General features: G+C 38.0%; 1 protein-coding gene across 6 annotated transcripts in view; it reads left to right on the forward strand.

Annotated features, from left to right (window-relative positions):
* The window catches only part of GALNT18 (polypeptide N-acetylgalactosaminyltransferase 18), a 327346-nt gene that overhangs the window by 14001 nt on the left and 286583 nt on the right, over positions 1–26762 (forward strand). For 2 of the 6 annotated variants that reach the window (XM_088145932.1, XM_088145929.1), the window contains exon 1: positions 1871–2439. The exons of 1 other annotated variant lie outside the window; for it this stretch is intronic. In XM_088145932.1, coding sequence (XP_088002058.1) covers positions 2112–2439 — 328 coding nt within the window. In that variant the 5' untranslated portion in view covers positions 1871–2111. Of the gene's footprint in view, positions 1–1870; positions 2440–26762 lie in introns of those variants that run through there. 3 more of the 6 variants (XM_088145931.1, XM_088145928.1, XM_088145926.1) reach the window with 3 other exon arrangements.

A 26762-nucleotide genomic window follows, 5' to 3' on the forward strand; every position in this document is an offset into this window, starting at 1 on the left:
CCAGCTGTTCATTCGTGCTGGTGCTCCTGCTCTTCTTAAAGCTGTAAACTGCCGTCATTGTATCTATCATCTGTTTGTTCAGGACAATCCACTACATAATGGCAATTACACAAAATGACTAGAGTGCTTTCCTTTTGGCAGATCCTTGTTTTGCCTTTTAAATTGAAAAGGTGTGAATGATTCATGGTTCTGTTGAATTCACACTCATCAAGGTGCTCACGTATTGACATTTTTCCCCCTTCATTTTGTATAGGAAGAAGAAGTTTGGGGGGTGGCTATCCAAATGAATAATGCAGGATTATTTCTCAAAAAGCAAAGGTTGGCAATCCTTTCATATCAGGGGGATCTTCCAAATTGCCATTTATTTGTAACATATAGAGTAGCCTTTATTTATTCAGACCAAAGACAAGAAGGTAGCATTAAATACATTTAATGTAGTTTAAACAATATTTTGGGGTCATAGGGCACTTTGTGAGCATGTTGGGATCCACTTACAAGATGGTTGCTGAGAAGGAACTTGCCTGTTCACAGAATGTCTTCCACTGCCAGCATGACCAATTCACCAGAAGGCAGACGGGCAAAGTTGTTCTTGCTCCCTACTTCCAAGCATGCCTCATATCACCTTGAACTTACCTTTGCCTTTTCTGAATAGATGGTCACACCTCAAAACAAATTATTTTCTAAGAAAATAAGAACATACATGAGGTCTTCTAGGGATCAGAGATATTAGTGTAAACAAAAATACAGGCTGGAACATCCTTTTAAAAGGAGAGAACAGCAGGAAGCCTCTTTGGCATCAAGGAATATCTCTTCTGGCACACTTCCATGTTGCTTACTCCTGGTAGGTAGGTAGGTAGGTAGGTAGACAGACAGACAGACAGATAGATAGATAGATGTACCATGTTGCTTACTCCTGATTCAATGTTACCATTTAGACAATAATTTATGTTGCTGGCTGCCTTTAGTGTCCTATCCTAATAATTTCAACTGGAGGATGAAGCAGAGAATGTGAGATAAACAGTAAATATATCTGTGATTAAATGATCCAATTAATTATTATCCAAATTTTTCAATAGCTAGTAGCAAGACAGAAGTATTTGTGTATTTTTAGGATATTCACAACAGTCTTACTTGTGGATCAGCTGGGATTTTCTTTTATTTCAAGTTTGGGATTATCTCTTGACCTCTTCTGTAACTTCTTGGACCCTAGCTCAGGTAAATGCATTTTTAGTTTGTTCAGCTGCTCAGACTGAAGTTGAAGCAGACAGGATACTAAATATAGCCTGTTCTTTTTTTGTTCCTGGCCCAAATCCTGAATGGCTGCCAGTGGCGAAATGCTACTGTTCTCCATATTTTCCTGGAAGCAGCTGTGGCAGGAGAAGTTGTCCTGTGGCAGCTGATAAAAGATGTGGACGCAGTGCCGTATCTGTTCTGCACCCCATGCTCCTTGGCTGACGTGGTTTTTGTGTAGATATTGTGTAAATAAAAACTATCTAATGCAGCAAGCAGCAAGTTGCCTGCATGATACGGTATTTTATGGAATGGGATAATGCCTCTTGGGATATCCATTGCCTCTTATAAATGCCTCCCAAAAATTGCAATAAGATATGGAGCTATTCAAAGGATTATAAACTTGGCTTATGGAATCACCATGATCTTCAGAGCAATTCAATGTATTTTAAACTATCCTGACAAGTAAACATGGACAGACATGCAGCCGAACTGGTATTTCAATTACAGCATTGTAATTGTCTGACCTTCACAGCTGCTTGATATACCGTACATCTAGGCTATGCAAGGTCAGCTCAGCACAGAAGCCAGAGTTAAATGCAAAATATGTTGTGCTACTAGTACCTGAAAGGCTTTTGCAACTACAGCTACAGTAGGAGTCATTATACTCTACACTGACTTTTGAATCTAAAAAAATGGAAAAAGAGATTTCCACGCAGATTTCAACGATCACAGAGTCTACCATTTGCCAGGAGGGATCCATGTTAGTGAGGAATCTGACCATACATATGTTTTCTTAGTTTTCCTGGTTGCTTCTACACAAGGCTTTAACCGGGCAATTTCCCTGCCTCATTCATGGAATTTGATCAGAACTACAGACAATGCTATCTTCCATTTTTAGCATTCCAGTGTTTCCACCAGGATTGATATCCTTTTTTACCTCTTATCACCAAAAAAAAAAAAAAAAGTCTATTTTAAGAAGAAAGCTATCTTTCTGCAGCTCTCTGCCAGTTACTCAAGATCATCTAGGTGTGAAGTACATGCACATAATTGCATGGAATCAGTTAATTTCCTCTCAGTTTTTGCGGAGAGATCCACATCCAGGGATTAGTGGCAGAGTACCTTCATGTAAAACACTGCCCTACTTGGCAAGGCAAGCAGAGTTCAGCGTCACAAATCTGCTTTGGAAAATAAGTCATAGATTAAAAGGTATGTGGAAATTTCTGGTAATTGCTACTGAGTATAAGACATTGGATATGATTTTTTCAGGGTACCTTCTTGCTAGAATAATAATAATAATAATAATAATAATATAATAATAATAATAATAATAATGCTTTTTGGATTCAGAGCAATCCTACAGGGAAAAAAAATCAGATATGAAATATCAGCAGGAGAGGTCCTTTTGAAGGCTTTCCTGCAGTCAGAGGCTTATCTTTCAGGGATTCGGAAGAGGACCTTCTCCTGCACTGCATATTTTTAATTTTTTATGTTTCATAAAACTGTTTTTGTTTTAAAATTCTGTCAGTTCACCCAAAGTGTTTAGCAAAACAGAAATGCTGATATAAAACAAATACACAAATTTATGTTTATATATCTAGATCTATAATCTATCTGACTTTATCCTTTACTATGATCACCCATAATAAAATGTTTTTTTAAAAGGAAAACAATATTATGAACAATCTTCAATAGATCTAGTCATATTAGCTTTCATGTATCAATGGCGGATGTTTAAATTAACTTCTTTTTGTAAAAATGGAAACTAAATGATCAGGTGAGAGTGGTTTTGCTCTCAGTCTAGTCTAGATAATATATTTTATCTTACAAAGCGAAGTCTTAATCTTGAATTATAATGTTATTTTTCACTTTTAGGTGGAAGTAATTCCAATTGATAACTGTGTTTTTGGTTATTTGGGATAATTTATTAAAAAGGTAAATGGTTGAACTTGAAAATTTATACAGAATTCAAATTCTGGAGAGTTACTTCTCTGAAGTATGGATTGTGGAGTGACTGGTTTGCAATGTGATAATTATGTAATCTCAATCTAGATAGAGAAATTATTGTATATTATTGCTGTTATTTTTATGTTGATATTTTATTGATAGCAATTTTCTCCCCATTTGGATCTGAAGTGGGGGTCCAGTAATTCTCCAGATGCTTTGAACCACAACTCCCAACAATCTTACCACTGGCTGGGGCTGTCGGGGATTGTCACTCAGCAACTACTGGGTCCCTTACCCAGACTTAAATTAAAAACATGCCTGTAGCATTCTTGGTTTTATCCACTTTGCATTTAGTGATTTAGGAATACACCTGAGGATGAAATGGGGTCTTGATTCAGATGTGATTCTGAAAAGCAATCAGATTATTTTAGAATTTTAGTTAAAAACGTAATAGACTCCCCCCCCCCCAGTTTTGATAATTAGAGCCATTACCAATACTGTATGTAGTATTCTATGTGGATTTAAATGAGACAAGAGCTGAACTCTCCTAGGTATGTTTAGATTTTGCATTATTGTAGATCTTCACCTTCCCCTAATAAATTCACCTCTAGTTATTGAAGATAAATAGGCTTATAGCTTGTAGAAGCAGTGATACAACCATTTGGCAGCTCATTGGTTCGATGTAGCCAACATAGAAATCTTAATTGGTTCTCAAGAGCCCCTACCTGATTGTATAAGATGAAGTTTAAAAAAATTGCCAGACCTTTAGCAACTATAGTATATTTAGCAAAAGAAAGCACGAGTAGACCTCAGAGAGGAAATGAAACATAATGTGTGTATAAGCCTTTGGATCCCTGAAGACAAGCATCTTAAAAGAAGGGTATGGATAGTACTATAACTGGATCTATAACCAGTTTTGGCTAGGAACCAAAAGAAGACCTTTAAATATCACCCATGTAAATAGTCTAAAATATTCTTTTGGAAACAGTTATAGGAGACAAGAATATTGCATTGTTGAAGACATTTAGACAGGATAGCTTACTGCTGCAACCTGTTTGTGTTGGAGGAAAGATTTTTCTTCCATACTATACATCTGTCCCCCTACCCCCACCCCCACCCCCCACATCCAATGCCAAGTTCTTTTTGGAAAATCAGAAAGAATTACAGTCAGGAACAAGATATTGGATAGCATTTACACATATTTTACTTGATAGTACTGGAACAGTTGAAATATGCTCATGTTCAGAATACAAAACATTACTGTATCCATCTCAGTAACTTCGATGGAATACTATTTATTTCTCTTGGGGATCAAATCAGGTTACTGGCTATATATGACACAGAACACAGTTGAACTATCCTGTGGGAAGCAGATAGATGGATAGGCCTATTTTGTTCAGTGTGGTTAGAACAAGAACTGTGGTTTCAAGCTTCCTTCCATATTGATTTGTCTGTCAATATTGCCTTCCCAATATTATTATTAATATAAATAGTAAATATATATTATTTTTACATTTATATTTATTTATATATCAAATTTGTCACTACCCATCTGATTAAAAAGTGACTCTGGGCAGTTTACAGAGAAGATAAAATAAATTATAAATGTAAAATATGGATAAGTGTTTGAAGATGCACAGATTTAAATAAAATGCTGATCCAGAATGTTGGGCTTTACCTTGCCTTGCATGAACCTAAAGTATTTACCAGATTCTCATATTCAGCCAATATGATGTGTATATTGTAGGGTGAGGTTAGCTGCCAGGGTTGTTTGGCTTGTAGTGGTGATCCGGTTCACACATCCATAGTTTGCTTAAGCACAATTTGTTCAATCAGCCACAGCTGGCTGGGTTAGTATACACGCTTAAGACTAAGCCAAACATTAAGGTTTAGTGTGTTGTGTGAACTCCCCCCCCCCACACACACACATACTGGCAAGTTCCAGATATGCTTTCCAGAAATCCAGTGTTTCCATCAGACAGATGGAAAGCTCTATCCCCTTAAAGCTGTGAGCCAGTGAATGGCACCTAATAATCAAGGTCTTCTGGTATTTATAACTGGCACAAAAAGAGATGGTTCAATTATCTTAGATGAAACCCCAAGATAATATTTCTGCCTTAACCCTGCAAAGGAAATGACCTAGAATACATTCTTGTTTTCTCAGTAGCAATTTCTCTCCAGTGCCAGCCCTTCAGAACTTAATGCAAGAATGGAGGATGCTCTTGATGAAGCTCCATTGTATTTTCAAGGTAATTGAAATCATGCAGCCAGATGTTTTTTAGTTGTGGAAGACACTTGTTTCCTTTCACTTGATTAAGAACAGCAGTTTTACAATCTCATACTGAACATGATTGTAAAACCACCATTTTTTTTTCTGAGTTTGCCTCTGGTGGAACAGGTAAGTCTTTGAACAAGAAAAAAAAGTTAGCATTCCATATGCTTACTCTGCATATCATTTTGCACTGCAGATTGTATAGTTATTAGCAATGCAAAATGCAGCTGTAAATTTAGGATTGAACTAAATTGTCATATTCCACATTTTAGAACATAAGGAGTGATCTTTAAAAGTTCTTGAAACCAGATGTATACATGGACAAAAAATTTCAAAATAAAGAGCAAAACATATGTCATATGAACCTATGAAAATTTTTATCACAATAGGGAAGTTCATGTGCGCATTGGTAGAACTTTGTCCGAAATGAATCTTGCTGTAATATCCTGAGTAGGTGTTATAACAAGGCTATTCAGCCATTTCCAAGCCTTACATCTAGTGCTGGAATATACCTAGTCTCTGTTACTGCTACTGAAATTTCTTTAATTCCCCCCTCCCCCCATGCACTTTTGGGATAGTAGTTGAACTCCATCTCTTGCTATTGTTGGTTCACTACAGTTCCATTATCTCCTGTCAAAACCCACATTTTCTCCTTTTATCTAGCACTGGGGTAACTGCCTGATTTCCCTTGGATTTTTCTATATTATCTTCAATCCCTTGATGGCATCATAACATGCAGGTTTCAGACTTGGCATGCATTTACTGCTGTTTGTCCCTTGATAACTGCAGTATCAGGCACTAGCTTCACTCTGGGAGTGACCTGTCAGAAAGACCACTTTTGCATTTTCTGAAACAGGATGTTTGTAAAACATCCACATGCACATATGAATCAAGCTCCTGATAGTTCTCTCAGCTATTCATATTAGAATATCACAAAGAAAGCTTCATGTTCATTTCTTATCTTGATGCAATTATCCCTGATTATAGGTCCGCAATAAAAAGCTTTGAACCAGTATTAATAACTTAAAATGTATTAAAAAAGAAAAAAAATAACTTAAAATGTATTTAATGTTAGGAAATTCAAAAGTAAGAATAGGAGTAAGCATTATGGAGTAAAAAAAGATATAATATGAAAAGAAAGTTAATTTTCATAACTGCAGTGTAGATGGGCTTTAGCTTTTATCTAACATGTCATACCTGAGTGCAGCATCCGAGATTGTGGTGGCTTAAGAAGTCAGTGAACCTCATCCACATGAGAGAGGAAGGATACTACATTAAATGCAACTCATCAGGTTTAATGACATTTCTTGATAGCTTTGATTCATGGATCAGTTTTTCAAATACATTTGAAAACAGAAGAAACTCTGAAGCGCTTTGAATTTGGAATATTTGACTTTCTTGCAACAGAAATTCATTGATTCATTCTTGGTTATGAGCCTCACGCTCTAGCTATGGATCTACTTCTGGGCTGTTCACTTTTCTGTGTTTTAATGAGGATTTGAGATCAAGGTCAGACTTCTAAAGATTTGTTCCATAAAAATCCATAGTGCTTTTCTTTTGGCTGTTTTCTTTCAACCTGCACGTGGCTTTTAAAAATAATTTTCTTGAAAGAAGATAAAGAATGTTTTGGGGCACTTCAACATGGATACATCACATTATCAACAATGCACCTTCTCCTGGGAAGATTTTCTTTTGTCAATCAGTCTGACTAGAGCTGAGAGAGAAGGAAGAAATGATATGAAAAAGTTCACAGCGCAATTCATATTCATCCGATGAGTGATCCTGGAATTATTTTAGTTCCTTTTATCAGGCACATAATGCAAACTATATGGTAGCTCACTTTGTCAAGACACATTCATTATCCTGAGTCACAAAGATCCATTAATGTGTAAACATTTCAGTAAAATAACTATTGAGAAGAATATACTTTTGCTTTCTGCTTTTTCTTAGCTAAACTGAAGCTAAAGTTGTCTGCCACTTGAAAAACATTTTATTTCCATTTCTTTTGAAATATTAGCTAAGTATATATGTATGTTTATGTTTTGAATGTGCTTCTTTGTGCCTTGGAAACTGCTGTTGTTCCAGGCGAGGGTTCACTGTCAGTGCTTTTTCTTGCAACACAAGCCAAGTGTGCCATCAGATTCTCTCTCCATTGCCGCCAAGCTGTAACAGAGGAAGATCGAAAGCAAGGCTATTCCATCTGCATTTCTGAAAGACCAGCTCTGTCAGATTCATCCTCTTCCTGAACTGTTTTCATTTAAATCCTGTTTACCTATGGGTCATGGAGCTAAACTAAGAAGCCTCACTGAAGACATACACCCTCTCATTGATGTTCAGATGTATATATATTTGAGAGCCTATGTGGTGTAGTAATTAGGGTGTTGGAGAAGACCCAGCTTCTAGTCAGTTCGCAGGCAAGGCAGCTCACTGAGTGACTTTGGGCCTGTGGTTCTCTCTCAGTCCAACACACCTTACAGGTTTGCTGCTGTGGGGACAACTAGGAGGAGGGGGCACTATCTATTCAACCCTGAGTTTCTGTACAAAAGACAGGATATAAATCTAATACATAAATAATTATTCACATATCAAAGCTTCCATACTGCAAGAATCCCAGGAGTGGAGGGTTTCTGCTGTCTTGAAAATCTCCATCCCTATTTATGTTCATGCTATACGTGGGGTCATGGGTGCAACATTAGGGCAGGGCTTCTTGTTATAGCCTATTTCTGAGTTATTTGTTTGAAATAATGCCTGAATAGTCTCTGGCCATTGTAAGAACTGCTATGTAATTTAAGAACTTCTGCCTGAATTTCCATTTCTTCCATTTTTTAATTTCCTTCCTGCTTCTTTTTTCTTTTGTGTTATTATCTCACAATCTTTCTGCACCTGGAATCTCAAAGGGTGTGTACATAATTCCCATGTCTGCAAAAAGTTAGCTCTGAAATAAAGTCTCAGTTGATTGGCAAAGTAGAGATAATAGAAATGCCAAATTATGAATTGAAAGTTTCCAGTTTTTCAGTCCACTTCTGGCTTTAGCAGCAGTCCCCTCCCTCAACATTAGCAAATACAGGTAGTTATATCTATTCTATTCTGTTGAAAGACTAATCTGTTTATTTTTTACATTTCAGTCAAAGGCATAACAACAATTATTGGCTGAAAATTTTGAAATGCTGTTTGAACTATGCACTGAGAAGAAATAAATGTCTTTTAAAAGTCCAGCACACTGTGCCCAACAGCTTAATTTATCCATTACATAGTATCACACCAGATAGATTGCCAGTTCCCAATACAGTATGGCCTGGAATTATTTCAAGTTGTTAGGAAATTTCTCTCAGTCCACATGTTTTACTTCTAACCTCTTGAATGTTACAAAGTGCCAGTGACCTAGCAAAGAATATTGCTATTTTTTATCAACATGTTAAACAAACTATGGCCTAAATAAAAACAATCTATGCTAGAGGTGAACCCAAGCTCACCCTCCCATATATCTACAAAATATGCCTTCCCAGATTCTATAGGGTTAAAAAGAGGAATAATTATACAACAGTATAAGGACTGTATAGCTACTATGTAGGAGAGACAGGCAGAAGACTAGCAGAGCACATCCATGAATACCAGCTAGCAGTCAGAAGACACAATGAAAACTCCTTAATTTCACAACACATGGACATACTCAACCATAGTTTCAACTGGGAAACTGTCAGCATCTTAGACCAAGCTAAATCCAAAAACTCAAGGGAATTCCTGGAAGCTTGGTATTCAGACAAGTCAGCCATCAACAGGCATATAGAAATAAACATTTGCAGACCATTCAAAAGAGACAATAAAAAGGAAACAGAACACCTCCTTGCCAGCAATCAACATCCAGATAAGCAGGGACTGACACCAGGATTAACATTAGGCAAACAAGCAGCAAACAATACCCTAATCAAGGAACTACTAAGACAACCAATCAAGCCGGAAGCAACAGCCTAATCAAGGACCTACCAAGGACCAAATCCCACTCCCTTCTAGCACTGAAGATGTTACCTAGTCAGGTAATGAAACATGTGCAAGAAAACAGCCAAGCTCAGAGAACCCCAAGGATTCCACAGGAAAAATTATTTATTTTATATATTTATATATCAAATTTGTCACTGCCCATCTTGGTAGAAAGAGACTTTTTTTTATTATGTTGACAAATTATGTTTATCAACTCCACACATGTGATTTTAAGATTATCTTGTACAGCTTACTTAGACATTAAACAATTTAATTCCCTTTTAAGTGTCAACTGCCTGTTTTGCCTGACCTGTTTCCATCTTAACTTTCTTAATTCAGAACCTGGAGTTTGCATATATACTTTTGACAAACAAAGGATCTTTCTTCTGTAGGCCTGACTGCACTTTCACAACACATGCTTTGACCAAGGGAGAGAAGAGGAAAAAGACAAGCTGAACCTTTTTTTTTTTTAATCAGCAGCTGGAAAGTTAGCCTATGGTTTTTTGGTTTTTGGGATTCCTCTTATTCAGGAGTTAAATGAATTGACAAAAGATGATCAACTTTAATTTGAGATGCTACATGTTGTGGCTGGTGTCTTCAAGACAATTTGGACATCTCCATTTGCATTTCTTTATGTTCATGCTCAGTCATTTGAAAGAAATGCTCACAGCATATGGGACCATGAATGATGCCCCTCTCTCTGAATTGCTAAAGCAGCCATGTTGTTACTCCAGGTCAAAATAGGAACTGGTGAGAGGTATACTTTGATAAGTCACTGCTTAGAGAATATAAAACTGTGTCAGCATAACAGCACAGTATTGTAGTTACATCTCTGCTAATCCCCTGCCTTGTAAGAAATTAATTATAGTTGCCGTAATGAGCTGCAGAGTTGGGACACCAAGACTTATATAAGCCCCACTAAAGCATTAGATTTATGATGTATCACATGTGTAATAATTCATCAGGCTCAGGACAGGCTGCAATGCATAAAGTGGTGTCATCCAAGTAAGCAAGCAGGATGCTTCCATTTGGATTGGGAGTTATTAATTTGTATGCTTTCAGTCTAGAGAAGTAGAGCAAATGATTCTTTTACCAGTTGGGAATACTGAGCAATAAGCCATTATGAGAACACAAAAAGCAATTTATATGAATACTACACTTCTTGCCTTCTCTTTAAGCCCCTGGCTCTGTCGGATATTGGAATATTAAATTGGTTTCATTCATTTAGTGAAGATTTCATTGAGTCCTTTCAGAGAGCTGAAGCAGACTATATTCCCAGCGTGTCCTTGCAAGTGTCCTGTATTTCCATGCAGAAAACTGAAAATGTGTGAATGGCATGGGAACAAATTGTCTTTTTTTCGTATGCCAGAGGCTTGCTCAGTACATAGACTAGAATAATTTTATGCTGTTACAGCAGTTAGTTAAATGGAGGACATCTTTTTGCATTGCAATTCTTATTGCTGGAACATCATCCAGTTAGAATGGCCACCTCTGGCTTGCCCAGAAAGAAGGTAAAAGTTCATAAAGGATTTGCATGTGGTGGATTACATGCATTGATGCACATTTAAAAATAATCGCGATAACTTAAATAAAAATATATAGCATCATCCTATGGCAGGATAGTCTATGACCAGATACCAGGAATTTCTCATCTTATGTATTTCTCTGAATTGGACAACTCTTCAAGTAAGGGACTGTCCTCCTTTAGCAGAGGGATGGGAAAATGGTAGTCCACCAGATATTGCTGAATTCTAGCTGTCAGCAGCCCTCTTCATTGGCTGTGCTGGCTGGAGCTGCTGAATGGTGTAATCCAAGAACGGTTTCCAAACTCTAAACAAAAGGATGCTTTTAAATGAAGAACAGTCCTCCCTAAAGTAGGAGGTCCTCAAATTCTGATCTCTCTGTCTCTGTCTGTCTGTCTCTACTCCTCTCTTTTCCTGCAGAATATTTCTCAGTGATAAATACTTGATTAGATAAGGGGATTAGAGTTTCGGCTCCGGGCCTTTTAAGAACTGTAATGAATATGGGGACTTCAAGAGGTGCAGACACTGAAAGGGAAAAAGGAAAGTTAGTTGACCTGTCCAGGAGGCTGGGAAAAATCAAACATGGAGGGGCAAATCATGGGAAAGTGGGTTTCCCTTCTTAGGCAGTCTTAAAAAAAAAGAAGAGGAGAGGATAATCTTGATTTTTGTCTTTGTTGGGATTTGAATTTTCTCCTCTGAAACTGACTGAAAACAAGGGACGGGGAAAACCTGCCCAGTCAGCAGCAACAGAGCTGGATCTAGTAATTTGGACAGGAATTTTGGATCAGGGAAGCTAATTGTGGCATGGGTTCTGCTTTTTGTTCCCAGACTGAGAGCTAGGCTACGTGTACTTATTTTGGTGTGTTACATTTGTGAGAGATCCTGCAGCTGTGGAAGCACATAGTCCCTGCGTTTATAATGACTGAGATCAATTTCTTCAGCAAGCAATTGTTCCTTATTTCTGGCCTTTCTTTCTTTTTTTTAAGACAACCTTCCTCTAGCTGATTGAGCTCATTATATAGAAGAAAGGTTTAAATATAAGGGTACTCATTTGGGAAAGGAATCTAGCCTTCATCACATGCCTGCCTGCCAGGTCAGGCTGTTGAAGGAAGGGCACTGGCACTTACCTCTTCCCTGGTCAACAAGTGACAGGGTTTCTCTGGAGTAAAGTGCCTGGGGGCCGCCTACCTAATTGAGTCTCCTGTAGGAATTGTGGGGAAGGTACAGTAGGACTGAGGGAGCAAAAAATAGGAAGCAATGGAGGCCTCCAGAGCATCATAGCCCATGTATGAGTTCTCTGTTACAAGGGACCTTCTGAAATTAAGAATCAGTTAATAAATAATTTCCATGGGAAATTGTGAGTAGGCTTTGAAGTTGTCGCTCACATGACTGTCTATGGGATTCTTGAACATTTCCCTGCCTCCCATCCCCAATCTATATCTTAATGAATTGCTGTTTGGTTGCTAGGATTTTACTGGAGTGTACAGGGAGAAACATTTGTTGGTCCTCTCTTGCAGATTGAAGCAATTCTCACATTCAACAAATGCAGAATTTCTCAGTTTATTCTTTTCAGGGTGGGAATGAAAGTACAGTGGAACCTCGAGTTACGAATTTAATCCGTTCCGTGACTCTGGTTGCAACTCGAATTGGTTGCAACACGAGGCAAATTTTCCCATAAGGTTCAATGTAATTACCGTTAATCCGTTCCGGCGTCCGCGGACCACGCGTCAGGGGCAGAAAAACGGCCGCGGACCACGCGGCAGGGTGGAAAAATGGCTGCGGACCATGTGGAACAGGCGGAAAATGGCCGTGGACCATGTGGCACGGGAGGAAAAATGGCTGCGGACCACGTGGAATGGGCAGAAAATGGCCGCGCACCACGTGGCACGGGAGGAAAAATGGCCGCGGACCACGTGGAGCGGGCGGAAAATGGCCGCGTAAGTTGAGGCGAGTTCGCAAGTTGAGGTAAATTTTTGGGGCCGGAGCTGGTCGTATCTCGAAAAATTCATAAGGAGGGGCGTTCATAACTAGAGGTACCACTGTACAAAGACCAGGTCTCTCAAGTAAATCCCAGGGACAAAGTATTGCTTGTAGTTAGAGAAGGGTAACAACAAACTTGTTAACATAGCATGAACATGAAAGTTTGAGGCACTAAGATACACATGCCATGAATTTAGGTCCTCTGTTATGTAAATAGAGCAAATTGGGTCCATTGGTTAAGGCACCAGGTTAGAAACGAGGAGACAGTGAGTTCTAGTCCTGCCTTAGGCATGAAAGCCGGCTGGGTGATCTTGGGCCAATCACTCTCTCTCAGCCCAACTCACCTCACAGTGTTGTTGTTGTGGGGAAAATAGGAGGAGGATGGAGTATTAGGTATGTTTGCCACCTTGAGTTATTTATAAAAATAATAAAGGCGGGATAAAAAAATCTAAAAAAATATATGCTAACGTAAAATTGCTTCATGGTGAAAAACACTGAAAAATTAATGTGTTGGCTCATCAAAGAAGTTTTTTTGGATCAGAGGATTTCATTCTAAATTAAATAATCCTGGGAGATATAATGCATTATAAAATGAATGAATTAAAATTTAACTAAATGGGTCTTGCTAGGGACCAATAGGATTTGACTAAGCAGCTGGAGGCTTTTGTAGAGTCTGAAAATATAGGATACATGTAATGCTGCTGTAATTCCCCTTTACTAGCCTTGGTTACAGCCAATTTTAGTAAGTTACCACTCAGTTTTCCATTAATATTTTAGCAATAAATGTTTAAAAAAGAAACCAATTATCTGATGGTCTGTACTATTATATTACTATTGATGGTAGTGTTTACTATTATTGTAAAATTTCAGATTGATCTGTGTACAGAAAGATTTGTTACAACAAATCTATAACACTTCTGATTAGACAGTCCATGTGTGTGCTTTGCTAGGAATTATCCTTTTGTGTGACACAGAACTAGTCAGATGGACATTTTCAGTGAAAAGGGGGTACAAACAGAAATAGGAGGGGTAAGACCTGAGATCAGAAACCAGGAATCTGATTGGAGAATATGGTGCAAAGAGAAACTGTTGCTAAGATTCAGTAAAGCCAGCCTTTTGGTGTTCATACGGATGTGTTGTGGAATTCATTTTTAAACTGGTAGGTGCTGTTGTTTGCAATGTGGTTTGAGTGACTTCCAAGAAGTTTCTAGTTAGAACTCCATAAGGTCATTTGTATGTCATTTAGCTTTCTTGAACATTATTTGATTGGAAAAGGCAGGGTATTCATTTAATAAACAATAGGATTAGGGTTAGAAGTAGCCACCATAGATTAGGCTAGAAAGCACAATATAGGAGCAACCATCTGGGTAATCTCAGTTGTTTGTAAAAGGAAATTATATTCCTAGCAGGATTATTGTTGATTAGAGGAATTTGGGCCAGGCTGGCCAAAAGGGAAAAGTAAAAATGAAACAAACAAATCCCCTTCTGGTGCCTCCATCGAATAAGCAATCATCAGCTCAGATTTGGAACGCAAACTTTTTCATGGCAATTGCTTTGCCAATGTTTTGCAATAATGTGGTATATATAGGAATCTCTGGTATTTAGTCACAGAGTGTAGGAAACCATAGAGTTGGTACCCTGGAATGATGCAGAAGGCCTTTGTGTGAATGTTCTTGAAGAAGGGATCCCAGACAAGAAAAAAATGGTTAGCCAAAATGAGCAAGTTCCTCCATGACTACCGCCAATGTTAATTCGCAAGGTTTAGTCATGTCAGGACAGAATATATTAATCAAATGCGTAACAATAAACATCTATGTGTATATTAAGGATAGCTATGTCATGTCATACATTAGAGCTATGCAATGCTTTGGATTCAAAGCATGCAGGGATGCTCACATTAGTGACTTCTTAAAGCAGATTCATCTTTTCCTGGGATTGCATGGCTATCTCCGTAGCTGCAACACAATCCAGAAAGAGAGGCACGTGCTGTTAGGTGTTCTCAACTCGTATGTGCCCATATATGCTCTTATATAGCTTTTTGCACTGCACAGCCATGTGTCAAATGGACATTATAATTGCAAATGGTGCGTAAGTTGATTGGAGATTTCAGAATCAGGCCTAACAGTGTTTTCAAATAGATTGTTTTAAATTAATCAAAATCTTCCTTACTAGGTCCAAGATGCACAATATTCTCACATGCCTTTTCTAGATTGGCTTGCACTTCTCTACATTTTTTCCATGCGATTGCTTTTGAGGCATAGTGTCCAGACATGCACATTATATTCCAAATGCATTTGCATCATTGATCATATATACTGGAGTTCTATTTCCATTTCCTTTCCTAAAGAAGCTTAGTTTGAAATTTGCCCCTGTTCTGCTCTGCTTTTACAATACAGTAGCTGTACACTGGGTCATTTTCATTAAGCTATTTACTGTGCTGGCTGAGAATGATGGGAATGATAATCTAATGCATCTGGAGGATTCCGGTTTGTGCAAAAGCTGGTCAGCTATTTGCTGTGATGTACAATGTCATTTCTGCTTGAGTTGAGAAGGGTTGGTTCCTGGAAAGTGTAGCCACTGTGCTATACCTGAGCACTTTTTAGAGGAGAAATGACTTATAGTTAGAGGTGCAGAGAACATTTTGTTTAGATTGGAAGAGTCCTGATGTCAGAATGGACTGTGCCAGCCATACTGGAACTGGTTCAATTTCAAAATGGCCTTTTCCAACTGCAAAACAGAGTTCAGAACTAACTTGTTCAAGGTCGGTCTTGGAACATTTCCGGAAAAGTCAGAATGATGGTTGTAACATTGGAATACTGTTCCAAGATGCTTTGGATTGATACGTTTTGACCTCAGAATGTTTTGTATCAAAATGGAGCCGCATTGAGAAAAAAACAAAGAGGTTGGAGGAGGAGACTGAAGTCAGAGTTTCTTCCCATATTTCTCTATGTCTGCATATAAGATTTGCAAATGAACACTTAGAATGCTGGGATGCCAAAGTTATTCCCTTCCCGCTCCAAGGCTTTAGTTACTCTCTTCTCTGTAGGCAAAATGCCTAAAAACTGACAGTTGTTGAGATGCTGAAACCACCTTATCTTTATAACATGATATAACATGAAGAAAAGGGGTTTTGCAGAGAGATTAAACAGAATCATTTTACACAATGGATTCTTCTGTGCTTTTATTTTCTGTCTTCCACCCTCCTGCATAATAATTAGAATGCCTTAGGCTAGTGTGTCGGTTTGTGTGTGTGTGCGCACAAGCACATGTGCGTGCATGCGAGAGGAAGGAAAGAAAACATAAAGGAATTTTCTGCAGGTTAATGCTTTTACCTTATCACTTTTGCCCTTTTCCTCTGCTCATCTCTTGACACTTTCTAGCAGTTATTGCACCAAGATAACTATATGTGATGAACTTTTGAAAATCTGAGTCTCAACTATCTGAAAGTTAAAGGCTTTGAGTTTTGCCACCCATATGAAAAACATGCCCTACAGATAAAAGAGAAGCAACAGTAAATTCTGCTTTGGTGGGTCAGCACTTCCTCTGCGTCCCCAAACTGTTTCTTATTTGTAGATGTTGTTATAATCCTGAACATTTTTACTGTACATTGTAATACAAAAATGAAGTGCCTGCTATTTGTCTGTCTTCGAGTTAATTAAATAACTTGCATTCACTCACCGGCAGAAACAAGCTTTCCAATATGATAGGCATTTTTAAAAGAATGCATTCCAAGTTGAAAGTTCCTGCCAAATATACTGTGTGTGTGTGTGTGTGTGTGTGTGTGTGTGTATTCTGCATTCTTAAAAAAAATTCTTTCAAGCCTGGATTGGCAAAGGTGATAGCATATTTTATATCGATTATTGCTAAGGTAAGGTAAATAAATAATAATTTCATTCCAATTTCACTTGGGATTGTAATTGTCTGGAAGACATTGCACTCGTCTGTATTAATAGCAAGAGAGCTGGGCATCTGACAGGTAAGAACAGATCCTCATAAAAATGAAGTCAGTCTTTGCAGTCTCCTGTATGGGAACATAATGGTGGCCAGATTACAACCCAGGCATCTGCAAGATACAGAAAATGCTAATTATAAATATATGTCCGATTTTATCTTATTAACTCTGAAGATACTACTTATTTTACTTATTAGCTTCTAAAAGCCTGTTGTGACTGAAATCTCAAAGATGTATTTTACTAAATTTCACTTATTTTGCCTCTTATCTATCTGTGTTTCCCATCTGATCAATCAGTGGTATCCACAGGGAGGGGGTAAATAAAAGTCAAGATGGCAGCCACAACCATGTGACCAAAGCCCTGCTTCCTTTTATGTCTGTTGCGACACATGTAAAAAAGGTGGGGCTTCAGTCACATGGTTGTGGCTGCCATCTTGATTTTTTGAACCCCTTTCTTTGGATAACCTTGTAGGTTATCATTGAACTAGTCATCCCCTTTTAGAGAGATGCTGAGATTAGCATGTATGAAAATTTAGTCTGCATGGTAAATGCATTTAGAGTGTACACAACCAAATAACACTAATTTTCTCAAAAAGAGTACTACAAGTTCAAAGTGGTGCAGAAAATGTTACCCAAGGTATCAGCAGGCTGGAGCAAGTCTCCTTACGTACTTAAGATGTAAGAGAGGATATGACTGGAGTTGGTAATGTTACACACACGGGGAGAAATAAGATACCGAGGAATTCAAAACACTGGTATCCAGGACCATCTGTTGAAGCTAACTGAGGCAGGCTGTTAAAAACAGAGAAAGGAAGCATTTTTCTCTGTTTCTGCTATGAAATGTAGTAAATTTTAAGGGAAGAAGAATTTGTAGAGGATAGCATTGGTATTAATGTGATAAATTCCCTCATGATAAAATTTATGAAGGACAGTTTAGCATCCCTGCATTATCAATGGAACTCAATATCGTATGGTTTTGATCTGGGTCTTGGAAGGATTAATTAATTATCAGGGTCCTAGCTTCATTATGCCCATTTCCCAGCCTAATAACTTTTTTCAATCCTATTGCTACCACCATGAAAATCCTGTTGAAAGTTTGCTCATCAATGGTTCCTTATCAAACAGGAATGAGATAGTGACTGGAATGCCACAAGCTTCATCCTTAGTCCTTCTATTCATCAACATTTTTATTAGCCACTTGGATGAAAAGTTGGAAGAATGCTTGTTACATTTACAGGTGTACAAATTTGCACAGGAAAGTTAATACCCAAAAGACAGAAATAAAATTCAGGACAACCTTAATCAGCTGCAAGTAACAATATGAATTTTAACAGAAACAGGTTTGAAGTTCATTTCTTAGGGAGCAAAAATCAGAATGGGGAATACCTGATTAGATAACAGTGCCTGAGAAAAGGATCTTGCAAGAGTAGCTGATGGCAAATTAAATATAAGTTAGCTGAGTAGTAGCGCTGTATAAAAGACATTTTTAGGCTGCATCAGCAGAAGTATAATGTCTTAATCACTGGAAGTAACAGTTCCCCTGTATTCTGCTTTGATCAGACCTGTAGCCCAGGTCTGGCCACCACATTTTAAGAATAGTTTAGAGACTGACAGAATGTTACACAGAAGAAGGTCAAGATTTATTTTTAATCATTCCAGAGTACAGGGCATGGATTAATGGATTACAGTTACAGGGAGGCAGATTCTGATAGAATATTAGAAAAAAACAATTAACTTTTTGTGACAGTGAAACCAAAGAGCAAGTGAAGCAGCGGGCTCCCCTTTACTGGATGTTTTCAAGTGGAGGTTAGACAGTGGATCTGGATTTAATTTGGATTCCTGCACTGGGCAAGGAATTGGACTAGACCTAAATGCTCCGTCCAGTTCTATAATATCAGCCAAAGCTTCAGCAAGTTTCCTGTGGTGAGATTTCAGTGCCACAGGTTTTGACAACCAGACCAGAGCTCAGAGGAAAATTCAGGGTGCATGACTGCTCAGCTGCTTTGTACTTCTGAAAAGGGTAAAAATGAAATCCCAGAACAAAAAACCCAAAAGGAATGCCTTGGATGAAAAAAAGAATAAGTTTTTGAGATGATAAGGAGTAGGAGTATTTAAAGAACCTTTTATTAATTTGGTCCTGTGTGCTTCATGTAGTAGCCAAAAGAGTGATTCAGGTAAAATGATGTGCATGTGGATAAGAAGTTACCAAGGATGGTAAATTTAAATGGAAAGGAGGCAGTGATAACTTTCATTTGTTTCAAATGTTAACAGGCAGGTTTCCATTGGCTTCTCAGAGCCAACAGGTAGGCATGTAGGTGGATACTCTGAACAGAAGCCTCAATTTTTCTAATTTTTCTAAAAAAAAATTCTAAATATTTCTAATTTTTCCAGGCTGCCAGCTGTATTGAATCTCAGTGTGGCAAAGATGATTGGGGTAATCTACTAATAACTGACTTGTATCTTCCTCCCCATCTCTTTTCAGATGTTCTGGAAAATAGCCAGCTGCAGTTTAAATAAAACATGAAAAAATGCTTTGTGTCCCAGATCTAAAAGTTAGCTTAACCACTTTTTGGCAGTTCTCAACTCTTCAAATCAGATTTGTACTGAAAGAGAGGCATGACTAGACATTGACAACGTGATTATCTTGGTCTAGTTACACCATGTTAATAGACTGATGTTTGACTATCTATGACCTGTCTATCTGTCATCTGTCTGTCTATCATTACATATAATTAGATATAATTTAGGGTGTGGGGTTTTTTTTAGTTTTGTTTAATTACTTAGCTGGCTTTATTTTTTAATTTTCCAAGTTGTTTAATTTTTTGTTTCCTGTTCTTGACCTCCCCCGCCCCTCCTTAGGTAGTTTAGTGTAGAGGTTTTTTCCACTGTATTTTATTATATAATATGCTACAATTTTTTAAAACTCTAATGGAAGGATGCTTAGCTGCACTGTCCAATGTTATCTAGAAATTTTCTTAAATGACAGGTGTTCTGAAACCACCTTTTTAATTAGTAAGTTTTGTGCCCTAGCTGTAAGGCTATATCATATTCAGATTTGTTCATAGAAGTACACCATGCATTAAGCTATTATGTTGCTATTATATATTTGGATTGTACTTGAATTGTTTGAACTTATGTTGTACTGGTCTTGGATCATAATAAAGGAGGAGGAAGAGGAGGATGGTGATGATGATGATGATGATGATGATGATGATGAACAAAAAGGCCGAAAAATACTCCTGCAAAGTAAAATATTGAGATAACACAAATAATCGTTATAAGAAGACTGTGATATCACCTACCAATTCATAAATCCTGAGACTTTAAGTTTTAAGTCTAATCCCACTCTAATACACATATAAATCCTACATAGATGAGCATAGCCATGGGGTTTTAGGAGGAGCCACTGTTACATTTCTGGATGCACCTCTCTCCCTCCTAGAGTGTGTGTGTGTGCCTGCACAGGAATTCTTTTGGTCTTTTTCTGGCTTTAATTAACATGTGTTATTAGCAAGATTTGTATGCAGAAATAACAAGGCTCGGATGCCTCCCTAACAGTTTCAGAGGTGTGTTTCCCTCCTAGAGACATTTACCTTATCTTAAGAGCCATATAGGAGCCCCAGGTTGTAAACAGGCATGCTCAGAGACATGGTTTATTCCAAGAAATGGTGACATCTCAGCTCTGCCTGAGGAAACCAAGATGGCGTAAGAGTTGTCCTTTTAGTGTGCCTCAGCTAGGAAGCCCTGATGAACTGTCTTTTTCTAAAATGTATCCTGACACCACAAAACACAAAATATTAAATCAGTTATATAAAATAACAGCAGTGCCCAATGAAGTAGCATTACCAGTTCCTAACTAAGTAGCAGGTTGGGAGAAGCTGCTCAGTAGTTCGCCCCTTTTGTGAAAGTTACATTTCCTTGGATCATAGCTTGCTGGATCAACTGCTTAAGCTATATATATAGGATCAACCTACCTGCTAGCTGTTTTTTTGGTGTCGTTTCTCAGAAAGAAGCAGCACATTTGTTTTGGACTGGAACATTAATGTTGGATATGAGGTCTTCAGTGTGTGCTCCTCCTTGGTGTCTGCAGGTCACATTGCTGAAAAGCAAACAATGAGTAGTAGCGGTTAAGTGTGGCTTGTGAGCAGGCTGTGTGTCTTTCCTTTTTGCCAAAGCTGTTCAACAGAACAGTCACTGTTGTAATCTGTGCTTGTTGAGCTATCCAGATAAATGTTTATCTTTTGTTTTGCTTGACACGGAAAAAAGAAACTTATATTTGCAGAACAGTTTTGAAATTGGACACGAACAGCAAGCAGATGCAATAAACTTACATTTCAGCCCTATTGGCTTAGCCCTTTGAAGAGAATGCTGTGGAAGAAACACATTTTCTTGGCTTTTCTATAGTGGCCAGAGGCTTATTCTCATTAATGCTTGTGCAGAACTGGGAATTTCACGAGCTGCAGAAATACTATTTCCTGGATAAATATTAATGATCAGGAGCCCTCATCTCCTTTGCCTTTAGCCACCATCTAAATCCCAATTCATGTCCCCCATTTTGTTTAATGTATATTTATTTATATCAGTTTTTCCCATAATATACTTTTTCCCACCACCTCATGATTTACAGAGACGTATGGTAAGCTTCAGGATGGGTTAGCAATGTGATGTTTCCCCAGACTAACTATCCCATGTGATTTTTTTAAAAATCCTCTAATTAAAAAGTATTAAATAAGAAACTGATGTGCTTGCTACAACACCTAGAAACTTACTGATTTGCAGGGATTTATCTGTCTTTGGTAAGATCCCACTGGAACGACAGACAACAGCCTACAGCAGTGAGCTAGTTTGCCTTCTGGTAAATGAGTGGTTGGTGACTGGACTTGCATACCATGGCAGACATTGTGAGAATTGGCAACATGCAGTGGTTGTTTTTTGAGGAGGGCCACCATCTGCTCTCAATTTTTTAAATGTGCCCCTGGCTCAGGAGGGTTGTCTATTCTGTTTAGGCTGTTGGTTTGAAATAAATGGCAGGGTTGTTGTGGCACAGGGACAAAGGAACAATAGCAGCTGCTACTGTAGCCTCAGTTCTCTTGCTCATCAGCTCTTTCACTGACCCTTTGGAGAACAAAACAGGGTTGTGAGAAGAAAGCAGCTGATCTTATCCACATTCCATGGGACTAGAATGTGCAAGTAGAGGCAAATAGTCATGGTTGCAGTTGTTCTTGCAAATTGGGCTGAAGCCATACATTGCAGAGATGGAGAAGGGGCCAAAAGAACGGAGCAGCTGTAGTTCGATAAGGGCAACTTGGATATGATGCACTTAACATGGCAGGGTCTCAGCAGATGTGACAATTCAGAGCCTGCATCCAACTAGCACAGGAGTGCGCAGTCTGCACATGCAGGGTTGCATGCGTGTCCTTACCCTCCCAGACAAGCCTTCAGTCTGGATTTTCTTTTTAATATAATAATAGGGGAATATTATTAAATGCATGGATGGCAACCTCACTATATTTCAGTTTTGATTAACTTTAAATTGGGTTTGGTCTGGATCTCTTCCTTTTGGAATGCAGTCCTTGGCATACTATTCAAGGGGTCAGTTCTGAAGAGCCTGGAAAACTCTGGAAAATGTCATATAGGCTTCTCAAGCTGTGATCTTTCTGCAATATGGCACCCACCAGAGGTGTTGGACCAGTGCTTGGATAATTCCCAGCTAGTTCAGTACCTCTGGGACAAGTAGGACAGTTGTATGGATGCCTGGAGGAACTCGAACGGAATCTGAATGCTGTGGAAAGCTCTGCTTTATTTAACCATAGTATATTGGATAAAGTATATTAGCTGGGTTTACGCAAACTAAAACATAATCCATGATTTACAAACCATAAAGATTGATTCATAACACGTTCAGCCAAAACAAACAAACAAACAAACAAACATAACAGGTGACTTCCAGAACACGGCGACACAGCCCGGAAGACCCACACCAGCCATAACAGGTGACGTTACGGTAGGACAGGCTATTGTCAGAGAACATCTAAAAATGGAAATACAGGCAGTCCAGTAGTGGGATCCAACCAGAATTGCTTATCAAGTGCAGGATGTTATGCCTGATAATCTCAATGTATACTTGTTAGATGAGGGCAAAACGATTTTTATTCTTCAAAGGCCTTATCAGGACTTCCCATTTGGGAAACAACAGTGAATGAACAGAGGTATATCCTGCTAACCATATGCTGCATTGTTGGCAGGCAATCAGTATGCTTTGATTCTGTTTCCAGATTTTGCTGTTTTCTAAACCAAACTTGGCAGGGCCATCAAATGTTAAATACTGGGTAGGAAGTTTATTGACACATCCCAGGTAGTGAGGTTTGCTAAGCCATTTATACTGTAAAGCATTTCCTACCATTCTACATATATAGTTGCAGTTTGTCACTTATCACTGTATGTGTAAAAATATCCAGTGGAAAATATGTGGGTTCCCAGCAAAATATGTATGTTTTTCTGCAGTTAACCGTGGTGTTCTTTGCAACTGAAATAGTTGATAACTGTGGTTGCTGAAGAAGTAATGAGCCAACATACTGCGGTGTTGTTCTGTTAGCTGCAGTAAAGTTTGTAAAATTCCATCAAATTTAGATGTATAAAAAAGAAGCAAAAAGAGTCAGGATCTGCATCCTTCAATCCAAGGGAAAATGCCTATAGGAGAGAATATATGTAGCTCAGAGAGAAGCCCAAGGACTCTACAAGGGAGAATGCTTTGGGAGGATTTTACATACAGTACTTATTTATTCTAGTCTGCATTTTTAAAATTTTACTATAGTTTTTTAAACCCAGTTTACCCACAATTACAGTCATATTAGAGAATGTTATTTCAACGTGTGTTCTGTACTGAATATTGTGTTTCAAATTTGATACATTTTGTAAATTTAAGTTGTAAGCCACATTATGAAGGCCCTGCCCCTGAAAAATGGGATCGTATACTGTATTTATAAAATAATACAGCTAGAATGAGGCACACTCATGAATTGTTGATATTTGTGAACTTAATTTTACCATTAAAACTGTCTGAGCTGCCATCTGTGAATAATTATTTGGGATAATTAAATAAAACGGAAGAGCAAAGTTTTCCTCAAGGAACTATCTATAGGAGCTTTTTCTTTCTCTTTGAACTGAAACCCCTCTGTGCTGTATCTAGCCCCCTCCAAATCTCTTTTAAAAATCCTGTAATTGTGAACTCTTAATTTAATGTCACCTCTTTAATACTAATTATTTGACCTTTTAGATCCTCTGGACATCTATGTAAGCACTAAGGGCAAAATCCAGTACTGTTTTTCTGCTCATGAAATTGCTTCCATTAATACAGCTAAGAGCAGAATACTTCCCATTTCTCTTGTATTCAAAATCTATATTGGTTGATTAAGGAACCCTCTAAATCAGATTTAAGTAGAGGACACAGAGTTGCAGAGGAAAGTGAGTGGAGGAGGAAGTTCTATCAGGTAGTACTGGGTTTCGCTTTATAATTGATTTTAACTTATAAAGTTTCATCATGCAAGATGGATTTCAACTTATAATGCTAGATTTTTTAAAACTTACATTTATTTATTTATTTATTTATTATTTCACAGTTCTGTGAATGTGAAAAATCTTATTTAGATTTTTCACTTTTATCACTGGAAGATTGAAATCCATCCTAACATAATGGATTATTATACTTTTTTTTTGCTGTTGTTGTTGGTGAACAAAATATCCTATCCCTAGACCATATTTCAGGGTTGGGATGTTTTGGTGAGAAAAACTTCAGACTTACTGGAAATGTCCCAGTGTTGGAATGACCAAGATTGATCTTGCTGATGTGAAGGTTCAAATCCAATAGCACAAACTCTTCATCACCTCATGATCTATTGACTACAAGGGAGCAGTAGAACAGTTAAGAATTTACTCTGTAACTCTTTGACAAAGTGCAGGCAGTGTGAGAGACAATGAGATTGGTAACCTGACTCACTTCCTTCTGACTTTTTCCCAGGCACACACATAGGGAGTTCATGTTCATTGACTCATTTTTGGATAGGATGTAATTAGCTGGGTAGTAGGCATTGCCTTTCTGTAGCAGTTCTAACACCTGTTTCAATCATCCTTGATCAGGTTAAATACCTGCTTTCAGGAATGCTCATATGCAAACATAGAATGCTTTCATCTTCAACACTGAAAGTATCCTGGCTTTCAACTGGGCTATTCTGACCTTGAACTGGGTGTTCCGGGGTTAGATGAGAACATTTTGGATTCAGTTTGATTCAAGCACAAAATATTTTGCATACCCCTAATCTGAAGGAGCAAATTCTTCCATTTTATATAGAAATGGAAGCTCAGTATAGAACTTTCACACTTCTTTTTCAGTCTTTTCTTAATGTAAATACAGTACAAGCTGTGTTTAGCAACCAGGTCTCCTGTCACTCCATCAAGTTCTCACTATGATTGATAAATAAGTTCAGAGCAGTATTAATGATATGATTGACACTAGCTCCCTTATTGTTTTTATCTTCTACCTTACTGTTCTGGTTCAGCAAACAGTCAGGGAAATTGAGAGAAAAAGAAGAAGAAATCATGAAAATATTGTGCAAAGTTACGTTCTAGGGTTAGGCTTTCCGGAATGTGTTAATAATTCTTATGTATCTGCCTGGAAGATTGCACCCTTGTTCTATATGATTCTATAAAACTGGTTTGGGATGTCTCTTTAAATAAAATTTATTTTGACTGACAAAAAGGGCACTAGCAGCGAGAAAGGGGCATTGTTTTAGTGTGTTGCTACTTTTCTGATTTATTCTAACAATTTTCACATAGGTCATGGTTTTTCAAATGTCCAGTGATTCAGAGAAAAGTAGTTACATTCAACATACCATAATGCAAACACACGCTTGTAAAAGGAATATCCAAAGCAGCTACCGTTACCAGAGTCTGGAGCAAAACACCCTGAAGCATTTATACATATGTCAACAATTCCAAAACAGATCTATGTGGCCAGTTGTCACTGTGTGCAGTGCATCTGAGAAGGCTATAGGAAATGTTGGAGGAGGACCCAGAAGTGATGTAAAGTGAAATAATACAGCAATTTTGCATAGCTTTTTAGAAACTGGGGATTGTATTACTTTCTGAAACAGCTTCAAAGGAGTACTTTGGCCAAAGATCATTGAAGTGAAACACCCCTTTGAAGTTTTGACAGTGCTAATACATGGCAGTCAAATATGGCTGCAACATAAATTTGCATGATGGTATTTTGATAGTATTTTATTCTGTCCCTTTCTTAATGATCCCTAACATGGAATTTGCCTTTTTTCAAAGCAATCACATTCTGGACATCCTGGACTGTGGTCGAGCCTTCATGGTAATTTATTCCCTAATGAAGCTGAGTTCCTTAGTAAACTTGGCCACCTTTCTGCCCATTCTAATCCCTGAGCATTTATTAATGTGCTAGTAAGTATTGCTCTAAATTCTAGTCCTTGAGGAAACTTGCTGGTTACATATTTCCACTGCAAGAGTTCATCATCTATTCCCTTTCCCTGTTTCCTGTTTGTTGAGTAGTTATTCAATCCACAAAAGAATCTTTTTATCACTACCTGCTTAGTTTCCCAGGAATCTTTAGTCAGAGACATTATTGAAAGCTTTTGAACTTCCAGCTACATACTACCTTCTCAGCCACTCTTACTTGTATACTCATTGACTTTGATTGATTTATTGATTAGGTGTCATCAAGTCATTTTCAGCTCCTAGCGACCATATAGATAGATTATACTTATTGACTAAGGGCTCTAAAATGTTCTTGAGATAGAACCTAAAATCTATACTAGTTCTTTTTCATCAAGGCTTGTCCTTCTATGTGCTTTATATTTTA

The sequence above is a fragment of the Python bivittatus genome, unplaced genomic scaffold (assembly GCF_059951505.1).
Source record: "Python bivittatus isolate LINGU-HERP-01145 unplaced genomic scaffold, Pbiv_v1 ctg000480_np1212, whole genome shotgun sequence".
In the NCBI taxonomy this organism is placed as follows: Eukaryota; Metazoa; Chordata; class Lepidosauria; order Squamata; family Pythonidae; genus Python; species Python bivittatus.